The sequence below is a fragment of the Colletes latitarsis genome, chromosome 7 (genome assembly GCF_051014445.1).
Source record: "Colletes latitarsis isolate SP2378_abdomen chromosome 7, iyColLati1, whole genome shotgun sequence".
Lineage (NCBI taxonomy): Eukaryota > Metazoa > Arthropoda > Insecta > Hymenoptera > Colletidae > Colletes > Colletes latitarsis.
The window spans coordinates 14,274,546-14,299,615 of NC_135140.1; the positions used below are offsets into that span (position 1 = coordinate 14,274,546).

At 35.0% G+C, this 25,070-nt stretch overlaps 4 protein-coding genes across 11 annotated transcripts; 3 read left to right on the forward strand and 1 right to left on the reverse strand.

Moving 5' to 3' along the window:
- The first annotated feature begins 1,699 nt into the window (after nt 1–1,699).
- On the forward strand, nt 1,700–12,954 carry Machr-a (muscarinic Acetylcholine Receptor, A-type). Of its 2 annotated transcripts, none has more exons than XM_076769700.1 (7): nt 1,700–2,876; nt 5,481–5,727; nt 7,008–8,466; nt 9,237–9,516; nt 9,622–9,712; nt 9,783–10,124; nt 10,523–12,954. In XM_076769700.1, the coding sequence occupies exons 3-7, from the start codon at nt 7,998–8,000 to the stop codon at nt 11,147–11,149; spliced, it is 1,809 nt and encodes a 602-aa protein (XP_076625815.1). In that variant the 5' UTR covers nt 1,700–2,876; nt 5,481–5,727; nt 7,008–7,997; the 3' UTR covers nt 11,150–12,954. The 2 variants fall into 2 exon arrangements, with proteins under 2 accessions (XP_076625815.1, XP_076625814.1); XM_076769699.1 differs by having other exon boundaries at nt 1,701–2,876; nt 9,595–9,712.
- A 4,665-nt stretch (nt 12,955–17,619) lies between these two features.
- On the forward strand, nt 17,620–21,204 carry Borcs5 (BLOC-1 related complex subunit 5). Of its 3 annotated transcripts, XM_076768411.1 has the most exons (4): nt 17,620–17,864; nt 17,935–18,532; nt 18,613–19,110; nt 21,070–21,204. In XM_076768411.1, the coding sequence occupies exons 2-3, from the start codon at nt 18,219–18,221 to the stop codon at nt 19,106–19,108; spliced, it is 810 nt and encodes a 269-aa protein (XP_076624526.1). In that variant the 5' UTR covers nt 17,620–17,864; nt 17,935–18,218; the 3' UTR covers nt 19,109–19,110; nt 21,070–21,204. The 3 variants fall into 3 exon arrangements, with proteins under 3 accessions (XP_076624526.1, XP_076624524.1, XP_076624527.1); XM_076768409.1 differs by lacking the exon at nt 21,070–21,204 and having other exon boundaries at nt 17,621–17,864; nt 18,613–19,496; XM_076768412.1 differs by lacking the exon at nt 21,070–21,204 and having other exon boundaries at nt 17,621–17,864; nt 17,944–18,532; nt 18,613–19,496.
- On the reverse strand, nt 18,650–21,114 carry LOC143343471 (coiled-coil domain-containing protein 137). 5 transcript variants are annotated; one of them, XM_076768405.1, is made up of 5 exons: nt 20,870–21,114; nt 20,500–20,620; nt 19,792–20,431; nt 19,504–19,714; nt 18,650–18,781 (listed from the first exon to the last, which is right to left on the reverse strand). In XM_076768405.1, exons 2-4 carry the CDS (start codon nt 20,574–20,576, stop codon nt 19,505–19,507), a joined length of 927 nt encoding a protein of 308 aa, XP_076624520.1. In that variant the 5' UTR covers nt 20,577–20,620; nt 20,870–21,114; the 3' UTR covers nt 18,650–18,781; nt 19,504. The 5 variants fall into 5 exon arrangements, with proteins under 5 accessions (XP_076624520.1, XP_076624521.1, XP_076624522.1 ...); XM_076768406.1 differs by having other exon boundaries at nt 20,500–20,623; XM_076768407.1 differs by having other exon boundaries at nt 20,500–20,623; nt 20,992–21,088.
- Nucleotides 21,205–21,711: 507 nt separating the features above from the next.
- Sce (E3 ubiquitin-protein ligase Sce) lies at nt 21,712–24,359 on the forward strand. The gene is made up of 4 exons (XM_076768403.1): nt 21,712–22,035; nt 22,569–23,004; nt 23,080–23,382; nt 23,464–24,359. The coding sequence occupies exons 1-4, from the start codon at nt 21,730–21,732 to the stop codon at nt 23,679–23,681; spliced, it is 1,263 nt and encodes a 420-aa protein (XP_076624518.1). The 5' UTR covers nt 21,712–21,729; the 3' UTR covers nt 23,682–24,359.
- Nucleotides 24,360–25,070: the final 711 nt, after the last annotated feature.

Below are 25,070 nucleotides of genomic sequence, written 5' to 3' on the forward strand. Positions count from 1 at the left end.
AGGCTGTTGGAACGATGGGTGGAAGGTTTTCTTTTCATACTTTTATTCATCATTTAACATTCTATTAAAACCACTGCCGAAATCTAATCATTACATTCAATTACATCTGTGAAATGTATAAATTAACACATGGCAGTAATGTTCATAGAATGTTAAATAACGAAATACGACGTAGCAATTAAATAGTAGTATCTTACTATTAAATACAGTATTAAAGGAGTACAGAAAAGGATAGGTAATAAACACATGGCGGTATAAATAAGAATTTAATGGTTACTTTTGTGGTAGCAACATAAGGCTGGTATTAATTCTTTAATGACAATACTATTGCTATTTAATTCAATAACCCATAATTTTTATTATTTTCTTTAGAAAGTAATCGCTGGTATATATATTATGTTCCGTGTTATAACAATAGAGTAATGACGTGATAAAAATAAAAGTGTGCAAATCTTCATTTTTTTAGATGCAGCAGAAACTGTTATTATTATAGCATCAGGTTTTAACATTAAACCTGTATAGCAGTATGTTAAATTCCACAGAGGTGCATTCAGAGCATTAGTATTAATAGTATACGTGTGTGAACGTGTGTGATGTGTGACCACGTGCTCAGCCGATTGAAATATAAACAGTGCGCCCGAAAGTCGGATTTGTGAATTTTGACTGGTGACATCTTGAAAACAAAGCTCCAGATTGCAAAATGGTAAAGGATTTTTTAGAAACTAAATAATTCATTTTCTAAATAAAAATTATGGAAACTTCCTTTATTGTTCACAATTGTACAACTCCATAATATCACGAAACCACCGCCATACTTTACAGTAGGACGTCTAGTATTCGTTTCTGAATTAGGCGTTCAGAGATACAGCGATATCCGTCCGATCAAAGTATATTTTTCCAAAAAACATTATTTTTATTTTTAATAAAATGGGCGCTTGAATACTTTTGTGATTCTGTTTCGGTATATTTTTGCAGCGACTTTGATGGCCGCATGTTTCACGTAAGGACTTCTGTGTCTACCACCGGTAATTTTCACGAGAGTTTCAACTCGCTGAAAGCTTAACAGTTTTCCCCCAAAAGTTTGTAAGTCCAATATTATACTTAAAAACGTAAAAGACAGTGTATCAGAATTGAATTTACCAAGTAATCACAAACTCAGACTCAGGGCCGTTGTAAAAGCAAACGACGGACCCATTCTCTATTAAAATTTACAATTATTTAATTTGAATAACTATCAAATGTTTCGTAAGTCACTTCCGATATTTACGATAAATCTATCGTAACAACGGTACGTGTTGTTAAATTATTTTCTAATTTCGCATATGTAGTCTTAGGATCCATTTCTTGTTATATGTTATTATGATTTAGGATGGAAATTGTACCCCGATACCACGGTATCGATTGTGAAAAACAATAAGCAACTGTGCTGCGTTAATCTTGTTCTCTTTGCGGTTGGGACGGTTCTGACGTTGTGCGTGCAATATATTTTTCTCAAGAGAATCGGGCGTAAATCAGTCTGCAAACAAATTCTGATGTTAAGTGTGAATGATCAAGAGAATATGTAGTATCTACTAGCCAAGGACCAACGTCCCATACGTATGAATGGGCAGAGCTGAACGCGAAGACTCATGCGCGCGCTTCGAAAATCAAAATCAATGTGGTCCTCCCCTCAGAACTCCACACCGGCCTTGCTCTGGTTGCCCACGCCCTTAGTGTGCCTCGTACTTCCGTCGCGAACGCATCCTTCGTGCAATCATCGTTGCTTTGCGTTCTCCTCTCTCCCTCACTCTGCTTTTCTCTCTCTCTCTCTCTCTCTCTCTCTCTCTCTCTCTATTTCTCTCTCTATTTCTCTCTCATATACACATAACACACACACTCTCTCTCTTTCTCTCTCATTTTGTGTTTCTCTCGATTTCTCTATTTCTCACTTATTCGCTCACTTACTCTGTCACACATCTACACGTACGCGGGGTACATTATATAACATACACGCGGTTCGTCCTCCCTTGGTCCGTGTGTCTACTTGTTGTGTTGTCCCCCTTGGGTTTAGATTCGGATTCGAGTGAATCAAAATGACGAGAATGTGTCGTTGATGATTGATGAGAAAAGGGCGGTACTTATTCAACTTCGGAATCTTTAGTGGTCAATAATTGGTTCAGAATATTTTTGTGTAACCCGATGCACGCGATATTTGGAATCCAGTTTATTCTACGTATCCCTACGGCTTTTAACGTTGGTCTTCGAGTGACTTGAATTTGGTGAAACAACTGAAAACTTTATACGGATTTTTATTCTTTGTGTACACCGAGTTACGTCTTTTAGTCGATTGCCAGTGATATTTTTAATATTAACAACATCGTAGAAGCCACGGACGATTTTTCTATGGATTTTCATTGTCCACTTTGACCCGGTTTATCGTAAATATTATCGTTCGATCGGTACGCTGTGTTTTCGTCCAAATTGCTCGATGACAATTTCGAAGATTTTATATTTCGCCTTTAAACGCCCGAGACTTTGGTATAATCCAAGCTCGTTAAGTACTATGAGAACGTTCGTTAATCCCTGTTTCTTATTCGAAAATATTGAAATTATTTTAGCGTTTCACCCCAACCCTAATCATTAGTTTCCTACCATAAGTTAGTTTCCTACCACGCCTAATAGTTCGCCGTTCTAGTTCTAATATTAAAATAAGTAAACATTCTACGTTGTATTTTAGTGTCTTTAATTCAGTGTTTTTGTTTCCTGCGTTTTATAGTAAATGCCTCGATGCAGGAAAAACATGAAAAAGGAACAAGATGTAATATGTATTGTACGATTAAGGAATCGATGAATTTTATCCAAGTGGTTATGTGGTATGCGTGAACACATGGAAAAAGGTAAATAGTTTCAAAAGATTGCACTTTATAGCGATCGTTATTATTAAATTTATACATTGTAGTTAATACCTTGTTCGTGGTATAATTTGTTTAAAAACAAATAAGTTAGAACAATCGATCGATTTACAGGAGAGTTGTGTAATATAATTGATATAATTATAATACTAGCAGTGATAACAACAATTATTATCACTGTTAGTATTAATAGAAATGTACAATATAAATCTCTCGTCATTTGTGTTTCTGTTTCCACGCTTTAATTATAATAACTTTCATTATTATGGACTGTTTTATACATCAAAGAGAAATCCATGTTGTGTCAATAAAACGGATTAGCGAGTTCGATTATAGCACGTTGACTGCTATGGTGGTCACGGGTGACCGACATTGCAAACTTACAAAATCGTTTGCAGTGATAACATTGCACTTAATATTATTTAATTTTGCGATTAATGTTCTAATTTGTCCTTTTAGACGTTTCATTCTGCATGTTGTGTTCTTTCAAACATTTTAATACGTTGAGATTTTATGTGCCCTGATTCGTATAAAGAACACTTTTAATTTACTCTGCATTATGAATTCATTATACGCACGAGTTATTTGCATGCCTTTATTCTCTAATCTTAATTTTATTCTAGACATTGTAAACATATTTTACCCCGAAGTAAGTAAATTTTAATTATTGTTACGGTAATGTAATTAATTACTTTTAAATATTTTATAGCTTATTAATCAAATGTTGTGTATGATATTTATATGTACTCCCCAATCATAATTTTCATATTCAACATTAAACCAATAATAGTACTTTTCTGGAAAATGATAATTTATTTGCACACTTGCATAAAATTTAACGAAAACGTTTGCATATATTTTTTACAGTTATACTGTTTTAAGGAATGTGGAACAATTTTATTTTATGCATATTAATTTGACGACACTATCATTATCTTTACTGTATGAAACTACTTTATGATATCATTGTCAGCACAGCCACTACATCCTGGTATTCTATGTAATATGGTGATAATTTCAACTTTTTTTTCTATTATTTGTGCCTTCAATTTTATTTAACAACAGTTTTCCTACAGATATACGTTAAATAGAGTAGTACTTATTGTTAGATTTAAGTGCAAGTGGAAGAAGTAATTAATGGTCAGACGCACCAGCCAAATCATATTCAATCGCATGTGTATTCGACAAATTATCAACTACTTACTATTATACACTACATTGTTATTGTCACAAAAAAGTGATTATTAAGCGGTTAAATATGTAAAAAAAAATGTTCAATATTTTCGCCATGACTTCACCGTGAGTCGATCAGTAATTTAATTAATCAACGATTGCAAGTGAATAACGATTAATTTAACCGTTATCTACTTGTTCAGAGTGATTAACGATTAATTTAACTGTCAATCGTCGTGAACCCTTCATTTCCGTAATAGATAAAACCTTAATTGCAATTCATTTTGATTAACCTTCAGTATTATTTAATAAATTATATAATTAGTGGACGATAATTAATCGACTAAATTTTAATTGTGCATACAGTGTGCTGATTCTTAATTGCATTTACAGTATTTTCACTCACTTACGATACCGTTGTCCAAAAAATGAAAACGTTTTTTCTAGTTTTCGACGTCCACGTTTTTGGTCTCAAGGATAAGACATAATTTTGTTAAAAAATGTACGATATTTGACAAACACGAGGTATTATAGGAAAATTAAAAACAATTACGACTTTCTTGAGATTATTTTTCATAGCCCGTATTTATTCGAGCATGCACATTATAGTAACATAAAATACAACGCTGCTCGAGTTAACTTAAGGGTGCACGTTTCTGCCAGTATCGTTCGCTCGAGTTAATTCGAGTGTGCTCGTTAAGAGGCCGAGAGAAAACATGTTGTGCAAATCAATTTTTATCTCTGAAACTATCAACTGCATAAAGTTGCTTTTCCTTCATTTATTAAGGCTTTGTAAATATTTTCTTTTCGCCTGAAAACTCGTGTTTGAAATATGAAAATTATAAGCGTGTTGTTTTACAAATCTCGGGTCGAATTAAGTAATTAAAAATAAAACAAGAAGAATATTAGCACATTATTTAAAGCATCCGTTATAAAATAAGGTCACTTCTAGGATGGTCGTTTTATAATTGGATCATAATGAACTGTTAAAAGCCACAGTGCGGTCCGTTTCAGGTAAACGACCCACGCGCTCGGCCACTACAACTGGTCGACCATAAACGCTCTTATGCTACTTTCCTAAATAAAAAGATAGCACTCGCGTCTCATCTTTAATTTATCAGGCTGTGATCGTGATAGTTTAACAATTTTAACTATTAGAAATTTGTCTATTTCTAATATACGACACAAGTATGATGCTAGTAGAAATAGTGCGTATTGGACAGACACAACAAACCTTTCAATTCAATCGTTTCGACGACGAAGCTTTACGCGAATAAATTTGATTCTACATTTTGTTATTAATTTTTAAAAAATGTAAACTTAACAATCTTATGCAGGATCCTATGTATATATATATGTACATCCGTATACCATGTATTGTTATTTATACACTTTACACGTGTTTTTAATGCGCAGTAATTATATCTGCCAGTCTGAGATTCGATGGAAAAGATATCGTAATACCGTGTTGTGTGAAATGGTGAATAATGGAACTGGAATCGCTGCTGTGATCACTAATTTCAACATGCCAGTGGCAAATGGCGTCGCGCTCATTAAGCCTCGACACTACGCGATCCTGAAACAAAGTTCACGGATATAAAAGAGAAAGCGACATGTTATCAGTAAACAACTATAAATGGCAGAGAGTGCACATCTGCAAGAAGTAAGTAAAATTGAATTGAAACCTGTGTAACGTTGAGTGCAGCATCGTTTTTAAAAAAAAAAAAAAAAAGGGCTTCCGTCGCGCGATACAGGCGACGAGGCGTCTATATCTGCCATTGTTCTAGAGAGTGTGCGATCGCTGCTTCAATACGGTTAATGCAATAGATGCCGAGGACTCAACCTTTGTCGATGGCACCAGTTATTGAAAACATTTCTGTGCCATTACCTGCGTTTCGATTTTGCCAAAGGCGGCAGTCTCTTGGTCTTCCTTTTTGAGAAAACGGCTTGTAAAGTTTATTTTCGACCACACGATAATTCTTCCAACGATACCTTTGATAAAGTAATATGTAATTAGCTTACAAACATTGCAAGTAGAACGCGAAACGTGTTCACATGTTACGTTTTAATATTCGTTTGTATTAGAATCGATTTCGACGAAGGCACTAACTTTTATGCGGCAGTTTTCCGCAGACTAATCCTTTCCTAGGATGATATTTTTAATATATGCAAAGATGTATTTTAATAGAACTATCGCTTGACACGGTTTACGGGTGCTTATGCGTGCGAGGATGAAACAATATTGGAAAATTATTTATAGCTTGAATAAGGAGAACTAATGCAAAGCTATTGACGTACAACCGTGCCACTTAATAATAAACCGCGTTATACGAGGCATCAAAGCACGTGAACGTAACATCAAGAATGAATTCGGCGCACAAAAGCAACGAGTAATGTCCACACGAATGTTTGGCTTCCTTGACTTTATTTCTAAAACGTAGACATCGACACCTATTGGTCGCGTCGATGGAGGGACATTTTGCCTTCCCCCATTTTGTAATTGCCTCTATTTACCATTCGATACACGTTCTTCATTCAAAAATATTATTCGCAATATTTCGTTGGCAAAACGACGAGGTTTTTCGCGTTTACCAATTTATAAAATCTGCAATTTGTGGCTACCTGATGCATACGAACGTGAAAGAACAGTTACGCGATGTTTATTACGTTTATATACCGGCGCCGGGGTTGCAAAACATTTATTATTTATTTTCGAACATCAATTTACAGGGTCACCATAAATGTACAAAATGATTTCCCTCCATCCACCAGTACATTCCGGCGTATTTGAGAACGGTAGCTTGCACATTCCAGGACATATTCGCATTGATGGTGGCAACGTTAACCTGGATACTAGTATTTTTTTAATACCACCGTGTACCATAATTCAAGACGCTAACGTTTGGAACTAAGATTAAGGATTAAATGTTTTTTTTTTTACAGATTGCGCAACATCGACACAAACATCGAGGAAGCTATACAGTTGACGCATCCCTTAATTCCGTAAATGAGAAGTTCGTACATAAATTTCCGTAGCAGTTTGTGCGCAAGAAAGCAAGTTTATAATCGCGTGTGCGTACGTTCGTACGCATGTATCCACGTTGGTTGCATATGAAGGACAAGAAGAACAGTTCACGAAGAGATTGAAACTTAGAGGAGGATGCTTTGGCTCGATACGTGACACATAAAAAAAAAAATACATACAAGAATAACAATATTTCTAAATATATGCGAAAAAGAAATAGTAGTTGGAGAGAAAGGGTGAGAGAGAGAGAGAGAGAGGGAGAGAGAGAGGGGGAGAGTGAAGAGGGAGGGAGAGAGAGAACGAATGCGACAGAAGAGGGGAATCATAAAGGGGAGAACTTTCATTAAGAGTATTCTCATCGAATCGCAAGTAAATACTTTCGAGCAAAATATAGACATACCCGAATAATGAAATAAAAACGTGGATATAGTTGCAAAATATTTCTATTACAACGACGAATGCGAAACGTTTTAAATAGCGAGAAATGGGAAGAAAAATTTTTACGGAAATTAGTTAGAAGTGTTACGTCTAAATGCGAAGCAAATGAATTCTAAACGATAAAAAAAAAAATAAAAAATGAAAGATAAATAAGAAACTTTTGTATGTAAAACAGATTGTTTTAAGTAACAGGAGAATTATACGATCTCAACAAACGGACGCATTTTACTAAAACGCGAACGTGGTTCGAAGAAAAATAAGAATGGTAAATGCCGACGTAATAGAAGAATCGATAGTTAAAATGAAAATGGGTTAAAACAAGACCATTGAAAACTAAAGGCGAAGTTTTTAATCGAGAGTATTAAAGGAGAACAGAAGCGAAGAAACGGGAAGGTTCATTTGAGTTTTTGGAAGGGAACAAAATTCAGGACGAATAAAAACATTGTTTCGAGAAGGTGAACTCTTCAGACATGAATGTAACTTCAATTGTGGATTTTTCCGGAAACGAGAGTTACAATGCGACCAATGGTCTTGACTGTGGTGGAGAACCACATTCTTACGGACTATGGGAGTGCGTGCTTATTGTGATTGTTGCAGTTATTCTCAGCGTGACGACAGTCGTTGGAAACGTCATGGTGATGATTTCGTTCAAAATCGACAAACAGTTGCAAACTACCTCCAATTACTTCTTGTTCAGTTTAGCAGTTGCAGATTTTGCAATCGGTCTAATTTCAATGCCCCTTTTCACAGTATACACTGTGCTTGGTTATTGGCCATTGGGATCGCATGTCTGCGACACATGGTTAGCGTTAGATTATTTGGCAAGCAACGCATCGGTTTTAAATCTACTTATCATCAGTTTCGACAGATATTTCTCCATAATGCGGCCTCTTTCCTATCGTGTCAAGAGAACAACTTCCAAGGCAGCTATTATGATCGGTAAACTGGTTCTTTATACAGTAAAATTCCGATTATCCGGCATACTCGGGAATGGGTCGAGGAGGTTGAGGAATCGCACCATTTTTATAGACACTTTCTCTCTATACGGTGTCAAAGAACAACTTCTCGAACATTCTTAGAATTTCTAAATATTCTTCGTCAAAATACGCGTTATTTGCATTTTGAAACATTAAAATCCTCCAATACGTCCAGGAGTTATGATTTTTTAAACATACGCATGCGGGGAACCATTTCTAGCCATTATATTTTCGGTAACGAATTTTTCTCTCGAAAGTGCGTAGGAATTTGGGGGTATGTCTACTCACCAAAAATGCTTGTAATTGACCCCTGCAACGAAAAATAATTTTTTTAGAACGATTTGAAATTTTTTAATTTTGTCAAAAAATTTCACACCTACTCGAATTTTTTTCTCGAAACTGAGTAGGATTTCGGAGGTATGTATGTTGACCAAAAATGATTGTAATTGACCCCTGCAACCGAAAATAATTTTTTCAGAACGATTTGAAATTGTTTAATTTCGTCGAAAAATGTCTGCACCTACTTACTGTCGATTTTTTTTAAAAATTCGTTTTTCATTTTTAATAAACACAACCATGGGTAGTGTAGTAATACAATTTGTTAATAAAAAATAAAATCCGTAACATTTATCGAAGAACAGTCGGACATTCCGGATAATCGGAACTCTACTGTACCAAATATAGAAAAACGTTGAAACGGAGCGAAGAATGAATGGATAATTTTTATTCTAGCTTCTGCATGGGGAATATCGTTACTACTGTGGCCACCATGGATTTATGCTTGGCCATATATCGAGGGACAAAGAACAGTACCCGATAATGCTTGCTACATACAATTCATCGAGACAAATCATTACATCACATTTGTTACTGCAATTGCCGCATTTTATGTCCCTGTTTCTGTGATGTGTATTCTATACTGGAGGATATGGAAAAAGACCACGAATCGCCAGAAGATTTTACCGTATTTACAGGCAGGAAAGCCAGAGGCCAGCAGACGAGACGCATCTAGGTGGTTTTTCAAATATTTTTAACGTAAAATGAGAATTTAAATTGTTATCGATTTGTACGTTTGTTCCTTTCCTAATAGCGCATTAAATATGGACGACTGCAAAAGGCCCAGAAGCGAGTCCAGCACAGCCGATGACATGAATACGACACATATCGCAGCCTCGTATCTTGAGAAACATTATCCTCAATATAAAACAGTAAGTATTCGGAACGATATTTATGGATACACGTCTTGATGAACAAATTTCTCTTTAAAATTGTTCACAGAAATACAGACCCTTCTCATGGATGTGGCTTAAAATGTGGTGCATTGCATGGTGGCTGAGTGGTCGTGACGACGACGACGACGACGACGACGATGACGACGACGACGAAGACGATATTGAAGGCGCAGAGAGCAGTCGTACAGGACAAGGCTATGACGAAGCTATAACGCCATTATCAGCAGAAACTCCTCTTACTGGTACGGTGTCACGATCTGCTTCCATAAGCGGAATTCAATCTACAACACTAACTACTGACAAAAGCATCAGTATCGCCGACAACCACGAATACAGAAAGTCTGAGAAAATCGGTGAATTGTCAACAACAAGTATCTCCAGCGATTCTGTACGTTCGTATTTTAAAAAATTTCTGAGGCTGTTTGCATGCTATTGAATCTGTTGTGTGTTTTATTATTGTGAAAATATTTTTTGTTATTATTCTATGCTTTTTGAGAATCGTTCGTTTACTTCCGTTGAGCCTGAATCATCTGCATCAGAACTTTACAAATGGCGGCCCGGTAGCCCATGCTTGGCCATCACGTTTCATTCGTATACCAAACGTACCTTAGCATTTTTATTCTCGTTCGATAAAATAAAATTAACCTTCGGACGACAGTGACGCCTCTACCCAGTGATGTTTTTCCTGCGCGTTCAGGAACTTCTCTCGAAGTTGTTCGAGAGAATTTAAATATAACCGTTGCGTTTGTTTCGTAGTTTGTTGGTGTAATTAAAATTTCGTCGTAGGTCTACACAATTCTAATTCAGCTACCGAAAAGAGACAGCAGCGGTATAGGGAAATACACAGAGGGGCTAAGCATAAAAATGTATCACGACGACACTGTGCCCTGCCAGCTTCACAGCATGATCGAGGACGTTGACGAGAAGAACGGTAAAATATTTCGGCTCGAGAGCACGCTGTCGAGCCCGCCCTCGATAATCAGGAGGCCGTCGCAAATGCCTGACATAAGAATACCATTGAACACGAAGTACATACCGAAACCACTAGCAAGTAAGGAAACGGCGAGCAAGACCGCGGACAAGAAAAAAAATAAGATCCAGGACAAGAAAAGTGAACGAAAAGCCGCAAAGACTTTGTCAGCCATCTTGTTGGCGTTCATCATCACTTGGACGCCGTACAACATTCTTGTCCTGATAAAATCGATCACGCAATGCTCGTGGTACATTCCACAGGAACTCTGGGACTTTTTCTATTACCTTTGTTATATTAACAGTACTGTGAATCCGATGTGTTATGCTCTCTGTAACGCGGCTTTCCGAAGAACCTACGTGAGAATCCTGAAGTGTAAGTGGCATAGCAGAAACAGGACTGGAGTGTTTAAACAACACAATTTAAAAAACAATTCAATTTAAAAAAAAAGAAAAAAAAAGGAAAAGAAAAAAAGAAAAACTTGATAAAACACATTTTACGCATGATACGTGCACTTTGTACAGGGTGTAACATAATATGTGGGAACTAATTCAGGCATGGGCATCTGATCGAAACGATACACAACAAGTTCCTATGAACGAGTGCCTGGTTTCGCGCTGTTTTCAAGTTATAACTTCGTGTTTCAGGAATATAATAGTTCTAGATATTCCAGCTCTACCGTTTCTGTCAGCTCGAAATTTAAATTGAAGGGTCTGCTGTAATAAGGAGATGCGAATTTGTTCCAGTAAAACAACGAAGAGGGGATCATGTAAAATCACTGTTTAATTTGATTTAATCGAATACCTCTTTAAGAAACTCCTTGAAGAAATTTTTACACTGAGTTTGAAATCTATATCCCGTTTATTTTATTATGATACTGGAGCTGCCTCCATTTTGGACCAAACAAGAGAGCAGATTTTATCGTAATCACTGCAGAATTTGATTTTTGAGAAACCTCAAAAAACCATATGGTGATAGAAAAAATAAACTATCCATTATCTGATCAACAAGACCACGTACTCCAAAACAAAAGAATGAATTTAATTTGCAAATGTGTGAATTTGATGTGCAAAACCTGTGAAGTTGTTACTACATCAAAAAGTATTACTAAGTATAATGATTTCATCTGTACAGAAGTATTAACAGAGCACAAAGCTCGCTATACACATTGGACACAAGACGAAATCGGACACACGTTTATACGAAGCGATTTTACTATTTTAACGTAACAAATTAAATCTACGAATCGAATCCCATATATCGTGTTACATACTATATATTATTAAATTATCAACATCATTCTTTCGATTTGAAATTAATTTTATTTTTTTTTTTTTTTTAAATGAACGCGACTACACGAATACGTATATGATTGTGTTCGACGAATAATAATAGATATTTATTTTTACGTCGCTGAGATGAAACTTAATGATGACTGACGAGAGCAACTTAAAAGCAAAAGGAATTTTTATTCTAAATCGCCGGAGGGATCGATAGAAGTTCTGAAAAAAAAAAGAAAAAAAAAATTTGCAATTACGACAGCTCGGATTTTCATATTTGAGGCAATGCAACACGAATACTGCCATGAAAATAACCTTTATAAATATACTTCTGAACCGTACAAAGGAAAGATTTAAAAAAAAAAAGGGAAAGATATTCAAAACGTTCTGAACCGTACTGAATTATCATGGTTCGACTGCGACGGTAATTGTGCGACAGTATGAGATCGCGTTGTTTTACCGTGAAATGAACGTCTTTCCCCAGTTCGCGGGATAAAGTCAGCTGAAATCATCGAAGGGCTAATAACTAACTAAAACGTGGAACAATTCACGAATCAATTGGATAAACAATTTACTCATAATCAAATTTCAGATGAATTAAGCAAATTGCAAGATGTTGAAATAACAAATATAAATTTACCATTTTCAAATTATTTGCTACTGCAATACTGTGTGAATCTATTCGATCATAGAATCGTCGACATGAAACCTTCTGATAAAAATATTACTTATTTGTCAAGTATAAATTAGAAGTAGAATAATTCGATTTCTTCAGGAGTTTGATATCGTTATCGTTTCTTTCGTGAATAAAATGATAACAATTCCTTATTGTCTATAGAGAATAACAAACTGACTCGGTCCCGTGAACAGTCTATAAAGCTACACCGCACAAAAAGAAATCTATTCGAAGTCTAAAGAAAAGTAATGACAAGCATTTTTTGTGCGTTTTATTAACAAAAAAAAAATAACGCACTCGATGTACATTTTAAATAGTAGCCCAGATTGTAAATGAGTGTTTTAAGTGTTATTAGACATGGCGAACCAAACAAGCGCTATTACAAATAGAAGATGTCGCAGTATAAAGGCAACAAACTGAGTGACAAGCGCCACATCAATTTTTTCGTATTAAGTAACATTGTAATCACATGTGCCAAATGAAGCTTTAAGGTATCGATGAATTAAGGAGTTAATTTAATAAATGTGTCCTTTCAAACGTTTACTTACTGCATTACATTAAATCGATTAAAGTGCCTGCCAATATATAAGCAGGGTTTGAAAATAACTCGGAATTTAGTAGGTTTCCTTTTTAAATTACAAAAGCGTATTATAGAATCTTTGAATATACGCAGATTTATATTCGACTGTTTTACATTGAATTTAATACAAAGAGACGATAATTTGTATTTCGAATGTCAGAAAAGTTCTAAAAATCAAAGGAAATCAAAATTTTTAGAAACATTATCAAATCCATTAATAAAAAATTGCGGCTACGTAATACACACATACTCTATTTAAACCTGAATGTTTCTGAAATTATGTTCAATTATCATTAAAACACTCGTTTTAGATTTTTCTATTTTATTTTCTATTCTTCACTGAAATATTTCAAATTTTTATGTGCAATTTCGCGAACCCCCAGATATTTATCACAAATTAGGAATCGCTGATGCAACAAATTGTTCCATAATTCATAGTGTAAATTGAGTCAGATATAGAAATAAAACAAAAATCGAGAATAACGATGACCTAATTTGTATCATGAATTACGAAACACTCTGCATGTAAAATGAAATTCTCAACCATTGATTTCATATTCTACAAAAATGTATAGTCATCTACGACTAGTGTTGCATTTATCATTACTTTTATCGAAACAGTTTTAACCCTGCCATCGTCGCATCAAGGGAACAATAAGTTATTGATTACGAAACATATAAATAGTAATAATGTTACTAATACGTTTAATTTATTATCATTTCCATCAGGAAACACTACATACGTTTGTACGTATCTAGAGAATAGTACATTATAATTAATTGCTCAATAATTAACAAAGTGATTAATATTAAATATATATTTACCTAAATCATTTAGGTAATTATTTTGTACACGATCAAACGGCTACATGAAATTTTGATAAGTAAAAGTTAGTAGCCAACAAACGCGTACTTTGCAAATAGTATGTTTGCACGATCATGTTTATTAACAGCATAATTTTAATAAGATTTTAGATAGTTTTACCGCTAAATACTTGAAACTGATTCCAAGATATTATCAAATATTTCAATGAAATAATTTAACTTATATTCAAATTTCGATTTCACCAGCATCGTGCTTTGCTGAGCAACAATTAAATATAATGCGATTGCAAATTTGCAACAGATACAAACCATTCTTAATGTACTGGAAGATACTTTAATTTTTATTACATAATTTTTTTTACAATATTGGTAACTGTACTTATTTTCTAGCTGACAATAATTCCACAAACTGTTAAGCACAAAATCGTACGGTGGATGTTTCGTCAGAAGGAATTGAATGGAAATGAAATTATCCAATATTTTCAAATATTGGAAACTGTTTATTATTAAATTGCATAAAATGTGCTAAAAAAAATGTCATTAAACAATACCATCTTACATACTTATACGCCATCTATTACCAAAGTTAATAAAAACGCTCTCGAATTACAGAAAAATTGGCAACAAAAAAATCTCTCGTTCGTTCGATATACCTTTGTGCTTCATTTATAAATAATACACTCGGTGTCGATTCTACGTAAATCCTTTTTTACAAGAGTAATACTGAAGTACAGTTTACTCAATTTTTAAGTTACTATGTCGACGTATATGAACATGATCATTTAAGTGACAAAACTTTTGAAAGTACACACTTATTATTAAAACATACGATCAACTTCCCAGCAGTCGCATTGTTGAAAAGAACGTATTAATTCTGTAGATTTTGGAAAAAGAATAACGTTATTCTAAAGCCATAATAAATTTAACTATTTCGTAGAACTTTTAAGTTCACTTTCTTTACTTTCAACTATTATTTCTAATGTGTATATTTATAAATACTTATGTAACATGCTCAATATATATTTATAAATACATATGTGACATACTAATCGTGATATGTTAATTGTCACGACTGCTGAAGAGTTGTCCTATATAAGACACTTGTACATGTATGTAAATGGGGGCAATTGTTGCCTGTCGAAACACAGGATTCTTGCAGAGAAAAATGATCGCGCAAACGAATTGCGTACAATTTTATGTACAGAAAAGTCTGATCGTACGATGTTCTTTAAAATTTTTCTCTGTAAATAGAATCGTGTATTAAAATTTCATACAAATTGATTACATTTATTGATTATCGAGGCGTACAGTTTCTTTGAAAACAAAGATATTCCTCTTTATAATTAAAAAAAAAAAAACTGATTAAGAATTTTTTCTTGTGTCGAAAAAAGCCATAAATTTTATAATCTCATCGTACAAAAAATTTCGCGAAAATGTTTTGCACGCAAACGGAATAATTGTATAATGATGAAAAATCGTACATTCTCGTTTCGCGTAGCGGATTTATACAGTCTTCTTCTAAAGGCGGAAATGAATTTTCCAAGAAAAGAAAAGTTACGCACATAAACATGATGGATAATTTAATATATTACGCGTACATATTCGCACGTGTACTTGCACATACGATACATAGAATGAATATGTACCGTAAGGTGTGCCAATTTCTTCAGTTTATATCGGTTCAACTTTAATAGAACGTTTGTACATTCCCTATAAAACTGCAGTGTCTAACTTTTCTATTTTCTGCATATAGGTGTTCTCTTATTTATATTAAATGTCTACTTAACTTTTGTACAAAGGTTTTTCAATTTTCGCTATTAAATATACGTGAAATTTTACAGTGACCTTATGATTTCATAAAATTATTCTAATTACATTTACTTTACTTACAAGTAACGCATAGCCTTCGTAATTTCGCAACGATTCATCGAATCACAGTTTCTGTAAATTGAAATCAATTTTTTTATGAACGATTATTAGTCTGCACCAACTTGTTACCGCCATGGCATTTAATTTCAATTACTGATAATTAAGGGCATGCGATTAATCGAAATCACGGATTCGGAAGAAATCGAACGTATTTGAACAACCCAAAACTTTAAGAAGAAACTTTATTTAAAGCTTCTTTATCTTGTTCTGATTCGAAACACTGCTCATCTACATTTATAAACACCATTTATATCCGTGCCCGTACCTTTGTATTACATATTTTATGTGAAAACTTTAGATTCATAGCAAACTACGAATTAATTTTAAATTATGAAATTTAAAAATTCACAGAAGTATACATGTTCCTCGTAAATATATACAACTCATAAATTTACATAAATTTAGTTTTCGAATCGAGAAACTTTATACTTTTATAACAAATGTACGAACATGTTATAAGAGTTTATAAATTCACAAATTTTATAAATATTTAACAAACGTATGACGAGGAAGTTTTGAAAATGTGTAAATTTATAAGTTTTTGTAAGTTTATAACAAACGTGTATGAAGATTGTGAAAATATCAAAATGCGTAAGTTGAAATAATTTTGCGATTTGCTATGAATTCATAATTCATATGTATAAAATTTAACCAACTCTGGGTCCATTCGAACCCGAGATTTCGGATATCCGCCCACCCTTGCTATTGATACGAACAATTGGTATAATTAATCAACAAGTGTAAAACTATTAACTTCGATTACCAATTTTTACTTGTTCGATTCGATCGAATTTGAATCGAGTTTTCAGTTTGTCTAATAACAATATTGTACTTTACTTCGAGTTATTGTTAAATACTAAGGTATGATTTACAAACGTTTAAATACAAAAGTATATAACACTGCAAAACTTGTACGTAGTAGAGCACACTAAATAAAAGAATTGTGTATCACTCATTTTAAGAAACGATGTCTTCGCATAAGCGTAGGTATATTAAAATAACGACATGGTGTGTGACTTTTTTTAACTATACATTATTGTAAACACCAATACACTCAATCTATGTTTATATACGTGTTTTATATTAACGAAGAGTATATAAGGCGATGAAAGTTACATAATTGGACAAAACGTATAGGAAATCTGTATGTAATGATACCAATAAAACTTGGAAAAATATACCATATTATCTATAACGCATACGTGTTTAATTTTCGATAAATTATAGTTTGTTTCTTTATATTTTTTGAGATCATTATAATACCGATGACCCTATACTTATATTTCACACAAGTATGATAATGTGATAAACGTAAAAAATTAATAATACTTTGTCCCATGTTCGAATCTCGTGAAGCGTAAAATATTTGTTCATTGTTTCTTTTATTAATCATATCGTATTGTATTACTTTTTAATTTTTTATATATTATAGTCTTTAGTGATATTTAAACATATCTCGATTGATTTTTCAAAAAAGGAACTGTTGCGCGGTGCAAGATTTCTGTACCAGCGTTTCGATTTTGTCAAAGGTGGGGGTCTTCCGTGGATCAGATCGAGGAAAACACTCAATCAGGGAACTCCCCTTTGGGGACGTGTACAATATACCTTATATTTTTCACGTTATCGAGCGAAAACGTGTACGTCAAAGTTCGAAATTGGCTTCAATAGATGGTGTCTCCATCGTGGGAACAGCTGCGACACATGAATACGATCTACCACCGTGAACAATCAAAGACGAAAAGAAAAAGATGAATTCTTGACAACAGAAACGAGACACCGATTTCGTAAAAAGCCCCATTATTGGATGATTGGCACGCTGATGTAATTAGGATTTGAGCTACATTGTTGTGACGTGATCGAGGAAGAAAGCAAGTACCATAACACATAAAAACAGCTTGCTTTGATGTTATCGATTATCCTAAATTCCTTTAATTGCAGAATGAATAGAAATGAAGGAACCGTCAGTTAAGACGTTCTGCACAAAGAGGCAACGTCAGTTTGCCTTGAATCTAACATGACGGTTATTGTCACGACTATATTTATTGTAAAACAGTCGTAAAATTAACCATAGAATTGTACGAAATTTTTCAATGGTGTTAATATTTCTCGTTGTAACACAAATTGGTTTATCTGTACTTCCAACGGAGTTAAACTTGTGTATATATTTTATGTAAATCTTGCGGAAAAGGTATCAGAATTTTCGAAAAAAAAAAATTAACAAAATGGGATCGGAACAAAGTTCACAGGGCGGTACGCAAAATGCAAATGCCAGTAGGATAAGAACAATGCCATTACGGCGTGGCAAAAGTGTACCAAATCGCGAAAGAGTACCAGAGGACACGCCACCAAGATGCACGAGTCCTGGTGCTAGCATTTGTTCGGACTCTGATCTACCTTATATATCGTATACGGTAAATAGACCAATCGGCGATTCACCGAAAATGACTAACAAACAATCACAATTGTATAGAGGCAAAAGTTTGGGTGCACAAGATATATCTAGACGTAAAAATAGCTTAAATACTAGCAGTCATAGGTAATACACACATGTTGTCTTTTTATCTTTACCAATAATTTATTTTCTTTATATAATCAATATGCAATTATTAATCACAGAAAAACTACCTCTGATAAAATTCACAACATAGTGGTAGTAAAACCGGCTGCTGCAGATCCCACAACCGATAAAGATCCTGATTTGGTTAAACTCCAAAGCATTCCAATGTTTTTACCTATCATGCGTGGTACTCTCAATTTACCTCCAGGGGTGAGGGATCCGGAAGTCCTGGAAAGATTAGATCCAATCGGTTTGTTCAATTTATGCGCGCGCTATCAGCATCACCTCAATACTAATGCTCAAATGATTGCTGGGGAACAAGCTGCACTGTGTATCAATATTGAACCAGAAGTCACAAAGATCCTTAATTTGGCATTGGAAAGGCAAAAGAAGTTTGCCAAATTTGCAGAACAACTGAACAAAGTACACGAGCTTAGCAAACAACTGACTAAATGTCATTCTCTTCTAAATAAAACTTTGGAGAGTCTAGAAACACTAAATAATCTTTTACCTATAGAAGAAAGGTTGGAACCATTTGTGTGGACTACAGGATAAAGGTATTAAACGAATAGCTTTAAAAACTAAATTATGTCTAAAGTATATTGCACTTGTGCTAACAATTTGAATGAACCTGATACAAAAACTGTTAAAATTTTTTTATTTTCTTTTTATTATTCGTACCGAGTTTCTACTATTAATCTTTATCCAAAGACATCTAGTGGTACATATTTATATTGCACAGAAAATTCTATAAAATTCTGTACTATATATTTATTTTTGCGTTAACTCTATAATTATACGGTAAAAAAACCTGACGTTTAGTTTCAAAAATACATACAATTTCCTATGATGAAAATCTTGTACATTTTATTAAATAAAAATATTCAACTTCACAATTACAAGAAAATAATTTTTAACATCAGTGTTGAAGGGACAAGGTATGTACATACCCTAATTGTTAGAGCCGGTAGAACGCTGTACTTTCATTTTCCTGTATGCTACTACAACATCATTTTGATCTTTTTCCAGCTGCCTTCTTTCTCCAACTGGCAAATTTTTACGTTTGCCCGATCTATTTACGGAAACTGCCTTTTTAAAATCTGTTTTCGGTGTCGCGTTTTTCCTTAACAACGAATGTAGCAGAAGATCCTTCTTGCCAGACTATAGCAAAAAAAAGAATTTTTATTTATTTATACACACTAAAGGACAAGAAAATACATATATTTATGGATATACACCTTCAAGCCACTTGTAGAGCCAACTGCCTTTGGTCTAATTTTTAATCGAGGCGGTTCATGATTAACTTCGCCGAATTTTACTTGATCTTTGAAATTTTCAAACTCATCTGTACCTTCCGCCTTTTTTTTCTCTTTCTTTAACTGTAACTTCTCTTTTTTCTTCTGGCTTTTTGTCAACTTGATCTCATCGTTATCTTTTTTCTTCTTCTTTTTAATATTTTTATGTTTTGCTCTTAATCTATCGATTATATCCAATTCGGTCAAATTGCATTTTGTGAGTCCCTCTATCTTTCCTGTTTCCGGATTTCGAGTCACCTGAACGTCGTACTTTTTCTCGAACTCAGTTTCCTTAAGAAAAGCATGCGTCTCTTTCTGGACTCGATGCAAAAATCGTTGCGTGGTTTCTCCGGGCCTCTGTTGAAACAACGGAACAACCTTGTCTGGTTTCGCGTTTGGATGCAAAGATTTCGAATACTGACCGCCGACGGATATTAGTTTATCCTTTTTCTTTTTTCGTTTCTTTATCTTCTTTATTTTTCCCAACTTCACTGCCTCTTTTAGTTTTATTAAACGTTCCAAACTCTTCGGTATTGTTTGTTCGTCCGCGTCTTTCGGCGGTGCATTTATTTTTGTTTCTAACCTATAAAACGCAGGTTTCTAATTTATGTAAATAACTCGAGGTTAAAACTTATTTAACATCGGACTCACTCTATTTGTCGTTTCGCTTGCTGTTTAAAAGGATCTTTCACACCCCGATGCTTTTTTCCAGGAATTTTCCGACCCATTTTACTTCAATAAACAGTGACATACACGTGGTCGATAATGTTATCTGCTGAAATGGATATTAGGTGTCACATGGTCAAAACAAAATAAGAATCAAATAAAATCGGTCAAAGAATATTATAAACAATTTATTTTTCATCAGGTTTCAACGATTTTATTTAGATAAAAATTTTGTCCATTTCTGACCCGCTCTAACCGAAATGCATACGCGAATCTCAAAATAAAGATTGCTATACATATTATATACATCGTTTCAATGTAGATGCATCTAAAATTTGTTTTGTTTATGACGTACCGAGGCATATTTGCAATAGATTTGCAGTGGCCAAAGAGGTTAGAGGACAATGTCATTCATTTTGTGAAACATTTGTGTCAATAAGCTGTGCATTCGTTCGATTATTCATTGTTTTGAAATACCTTGTATATCGCGAATACTAATCGTACAAATAACTCAGCAACGTGACCACAGGTTAATCATCGTTTATTTACAATTAGGTGTATCTACCGAGGGAACTGTGATGAATCTAGTGCGATTGTCCTTAATTACAAAAAAACAACCGTGTAATTGTCGACACATATATTCCACGTATAGACAATGTGTTCATGGCACGCAACAAATGTCGTCCGAGGAAAACAACATTGAAAAAAAAGAAACGGAGGATTTGCTTTCGATAGACGATATGACAGAACCCACGAATTGTTGCATGTCCGGTTGCGCGAATTGTGTGTGGATTCAATACGCGGAGAAATTAAGCTCCACCCTCGAAAAAAGCGACGTGGACCTGCAAAAACTGATTATAGAAAAAATACAAGATCCCAACATGAGAGCGTTTCTGTCGATGGAGCTCAGATGTAGAAATATCATTAAGTGATAAAGGATTTTATGACAATGTAAATAATGACCATGTAAATAATATAATATATGTGCAGACGTAATCGAGTTCTCATTCTTAAAGTATAAGTTGAAAGTTCGGTATCGTATGCAAAATACGCAATTTAAGAATGCTGTTTCTCTGTTATTCTTACGATTGCACAATGTTTCTTACATGTGTCCCACGGTTTTAAAATGTTTTAAAATTATAGTCTATTTTTTGACTCATCTTGTTTATTGTTATTGGCCGCGGTATGTTTAGGAATTGTTGCATTTGTCGCGAGATGACTCTAGCTGTGCTCGAAGGTTGTGTACAGTGTTCAGCTGACGGCTTGTATGTAGTCAAGATGGCTTCCGCGGAACAGGTCGGTCTGAACAAATCCTGGGAATTATCGTTATACGAGCTTCATCGGACTCCTCAAGATGCAATTACCGACAATACCGAAATCGCGGTTAGTCCACGGAGTTTGCACAGTGAGCTAATGTGTCCCATTTGCTTAGACATGCTCAAAAAGACCATGACTACGAAGGAGTGTCTGCATCGCTTCTGTTCCGATTGTATCATTACGGCACTTCGAAGCGGTAATAAGGTACGTGACTATAACGAAACTGTCGTATGGCACAGTGATTTCTAATTACGTGCTGGTGTTTGTCGTGTGATACTTTTTGAAAGCCTTTCTGTTTCGCCAGAAGTAAACAGTGTACGTGTCGAGTACTTTGACCCACTGGTTCTTTTTTTCGTATTTGAAATGTACATATATCGCGCTGTCTCAAAAATACGGATATACACGTTTGTGGGACGAATCAACAATTATTGAAATGGGAAATTTAGATTTTGCGAACGAGTATGTAAAAACGAAACCGTACTGGATACAAGTCTCTGTCAGACTGCGATTTTAGCGCCCTTTTTAAACCGAATTATACGTAGTACGATATATTGTTTTTTGCGTTTCCATTGTTGCGTTTAGTTAGTCTAGTCGTTCAGATGTTTCAATTTGTATTCCTTGTAAGCCTGTCCTGATAATGCAGTAAAGTTTATCGACGATAAACGATTGTATTCGATAAGTTTTTAGTATCGTTATAGGTTAGAATGGTACCGAAAAAATTTTAATGCTGTTTGTAGGAATGCCCAACGTGTAGAAAGAAATTGGTATCTAAGAGATCCCTCAGACCGGATCCTAATTTTGACTTATTGATATCTAAGATATATCCAAGTCGTGATGAGTACGAGGCACATCAAGAGAGGGTTCTGGCAAAATTGAATAAATCGCACTCGCAGGCTGCGCTAGTAAATTCTATTACAGAGGGAATTAAGTTACAAAGCCAGAATCGTCCTCAACGGTCTAGGAAAACCGCTAATGAGTCTGAAAATGCAAGCAACGCGACACCTTACACCAATTCTCAGAACGCTAGTGCACCAGCCACACCAAATGCTGCTAATTCAGCGAATCAAAGTGACTCTTCTCAGAGTGCAACCGGACCTCTAAACAATAGTAATGGGGGTAATTCCCAAAATTCCAATAATGTCTCCCAACCTTCCAGTAGCCCAGCCATTTCTGGTAACATCATTAAACAAGAGAGTAGTTCGACAACTATATCCGACGTGAGTGAAATTGATCGTTTGTATGCTTCAGGCACAACATCCAGAAACTCTACTACGCCATCGCCAAATCCAGCAAATCAGATCCCTAAACCACCTAAACGGCAGAAAAGTTTACAGAATTCAGAGAATGACTCGTCCAGTGCAGAGGCCGAGACCGGCGGTGGTGATTCCATGGTAGATACGGAAGGCGAGGGTCCTAGCGAGCCGCTAATGCTTAACGAAATCGAACTTGTTTTCAAACCACATCCCACGGAAATGGCCGGTGACAATTCGTTGATAAAGGCGTTGAAAGAAAATAGCATTAGATATATTAAGACCACGGCAAACGCAACAGGTAGTCGTTCGATCAGATTTCGTGAATTTAGGTAAAAAAAAAAAAGTTCGTAAATAACAATGTTCGTGATTATTTTTCTAGTGGACCATTTAAGTAAATACTTGGCTATGAGGTTAACGTTGGATCTGGATACAGAGTTGTCGGAATCGGATAGGCTATTAAATTTCTGTATCTATATAGCACCTTCACCGGGTCAGTTGGTGGTGCTCAGTGGATCTCAAACGTTGAGACAGGTCAACGATAAATTCTGGCGCGTCAATCGACCATTGGAAATGTATTATTCATGGAAGAAGACCTAGGGAAGGCCTCGGAAGTATCAATCCGATGGGAGCTAGTCGCACGGAGCTCCGAAATTTATAAACAATTCGTACTACGTGGAGTACAGAGCAACGATTGCACTCTTTATATCAGAAACGATCGATATATTTTATTGTACTTCAATAGCCTTGATGTTAGTTTCAAGGTCGGGGAGACGTACGTGGAAGGAATTCCTCGTATTTATCGACAGTGGTGCAATTTCTTTTTTTTTTTTATCTTCGCGACAGGTTGCTGGAATTTCCTCGCTCGGGAAACAATAGAAGCGGATAGATTTTTAATTAAAGCTTCGTAGAGCAATTGATTCCAAAGGAACAGAGTTTAGTCTCGAATACAAGTTAAACTGCCATTCACCAGACATTGCATTATGAATGGATCGATGGGATCCATTCGGGAGAATGTATCGACGGACTGTGACTCACTCGCATGTATATCAAACTATGCCCTCATTTGACAGGCGTAATTTAATCCGGTGCGTTCGTGAAATATATATGCACGTATATATTTTCACGAACCGATGGCCTCGATGGTTGAACTAACTTATTTGAATAAGCTCCGATTCGCTGTGGACCATTCTGTATAGTTTCACGAAGAAATAAATCAATGTATATAATTATTCGCCACGAAAACCATAGAAATCATTCGCGAAAGAGTTCCTGCTATCGTCGGCTTCTTCCCGAAAAGTTCGGTACGCTTTTTTCCTTTTAACATATTCGATTCAATTTATTAGCTTGCTCCCTACCTCCGTCCACCTCAAAGTGCTCTTTGATACAAGAATCTAATTTTCGATTACGTCGAAGATACACGAAAAGCGTCTTTGGCGTGGTAGACGGAGTAATCGATAAGAGCCGACCCCATCCTGCGCCCTCTTGCATTTCCACTGAACCGAAAACAATGCGAACACTCCAGTTTGGATGATGCTACCCTCTTTCAGCAAACGGAAAACCGCATTAAATCTTTGGCGCGTCGTGCAACACATACTGGGTGAGTTATTTAACTTTCTCATTAAAATTTCTTTTCTACACTACATATCGTATAAAAAATTGTTTCGAACGAAAGTCGTTCGAAGTCGTTTGAAATTAATTTAACAATTAATTTTTTATTACTTCTGCTAGGTACCTCTGAGTTTTGTAAAATAGTCAAAAAAGATAAACTCGGTAGTTTTTCGTAATTTTGTAGATTTCTTTTGACGTATCTTTGTTTATTATATAGTGTGACGAATTTATATAAAAATCTAGTTAAGAAACGAACACGCGAAAATTTGGAGCCAGTATTTTCACGATACGCAAATGTTGAGATCGATAGAGTAAAACTGTGCCGGAAGTACGGTACATTGTAGTTTCCGGTTATCCGTCATCTAGACGGACCTTGGT

Coding starts and splice junctions, on each gene's coding strand:
- Machr-a (XM_076769699.1), top strand. CDS start 7,998: ATGAATGTAACTTCAATTGTGGATTTTTCCGGAAACGAGAGTTACAAT. Junction 9,517..9,594: donor AGCAGACGAGACGCATCTAG/GTGGTTTTTCAA, acceptor CTTTCCTAATAG/CGCATTAAATATGGACGACT. Junction 10,125..10,522: donor CAAGTATCTCCAGCGATTCT/GTACGTTCGTAT, acceptor ATTTCGTCGTAG/GTCTACACAATTCTAATTCA.
- Borcs5 (XM_076768411.1), top strand. CDS start 18,219: ATGGGATCGGAACAAAGTTCACAGGGCGGTACGCAAAATGCAAATGCC. Junction 18,533..18,612: donor TTAAATACTAGCAGTCATAG/GTAATACACACA, acceptor TATTAATCACAG/AAAAACTACCTCTGATAAAA.
- LOC143343471 (XM_076768405.1), bottom strand. CDS start 20,576: ATGGGTCGGAAAATTCCTGGAAAAAAGCATCGGGGTGTGAAAGATCCT. Junction 20,432..20,499: donor CAAGCGAAACGACAAATAGA/GTGAGTCCGATG, acceptor TGCGTTTTATAG/GTTAGAAACAAAAATAAATG. Junction 19,715..19,791: donor GCTCTACAAGTGGCTTGAAG/GTGTATATCCAT, acceptor TTTTTGCTATAG/TCTGGCAAGAAGGATCTTCT.
- Sce (XM_076768403.1), top strand. CDS start 21,730: ATGACTCTAGCTGTGCTCGAAGGTTGTGTACAGTGTTCAGCTGACGGC. Junction 22,036..22,568: donor CACTTCGAAGCGGTAATAAG/GTACGTGACTAT, acceptor TGCTGTTTGTAG/GAATGCCCAACGTGTAGAAA. Junction 23,005..23,079: donor CAGTAGCCCAGCCATTTCTG/GTAACATCATTA, acceptor TGTATGCTTCAG/GCACAACATCCAGAAACTCT.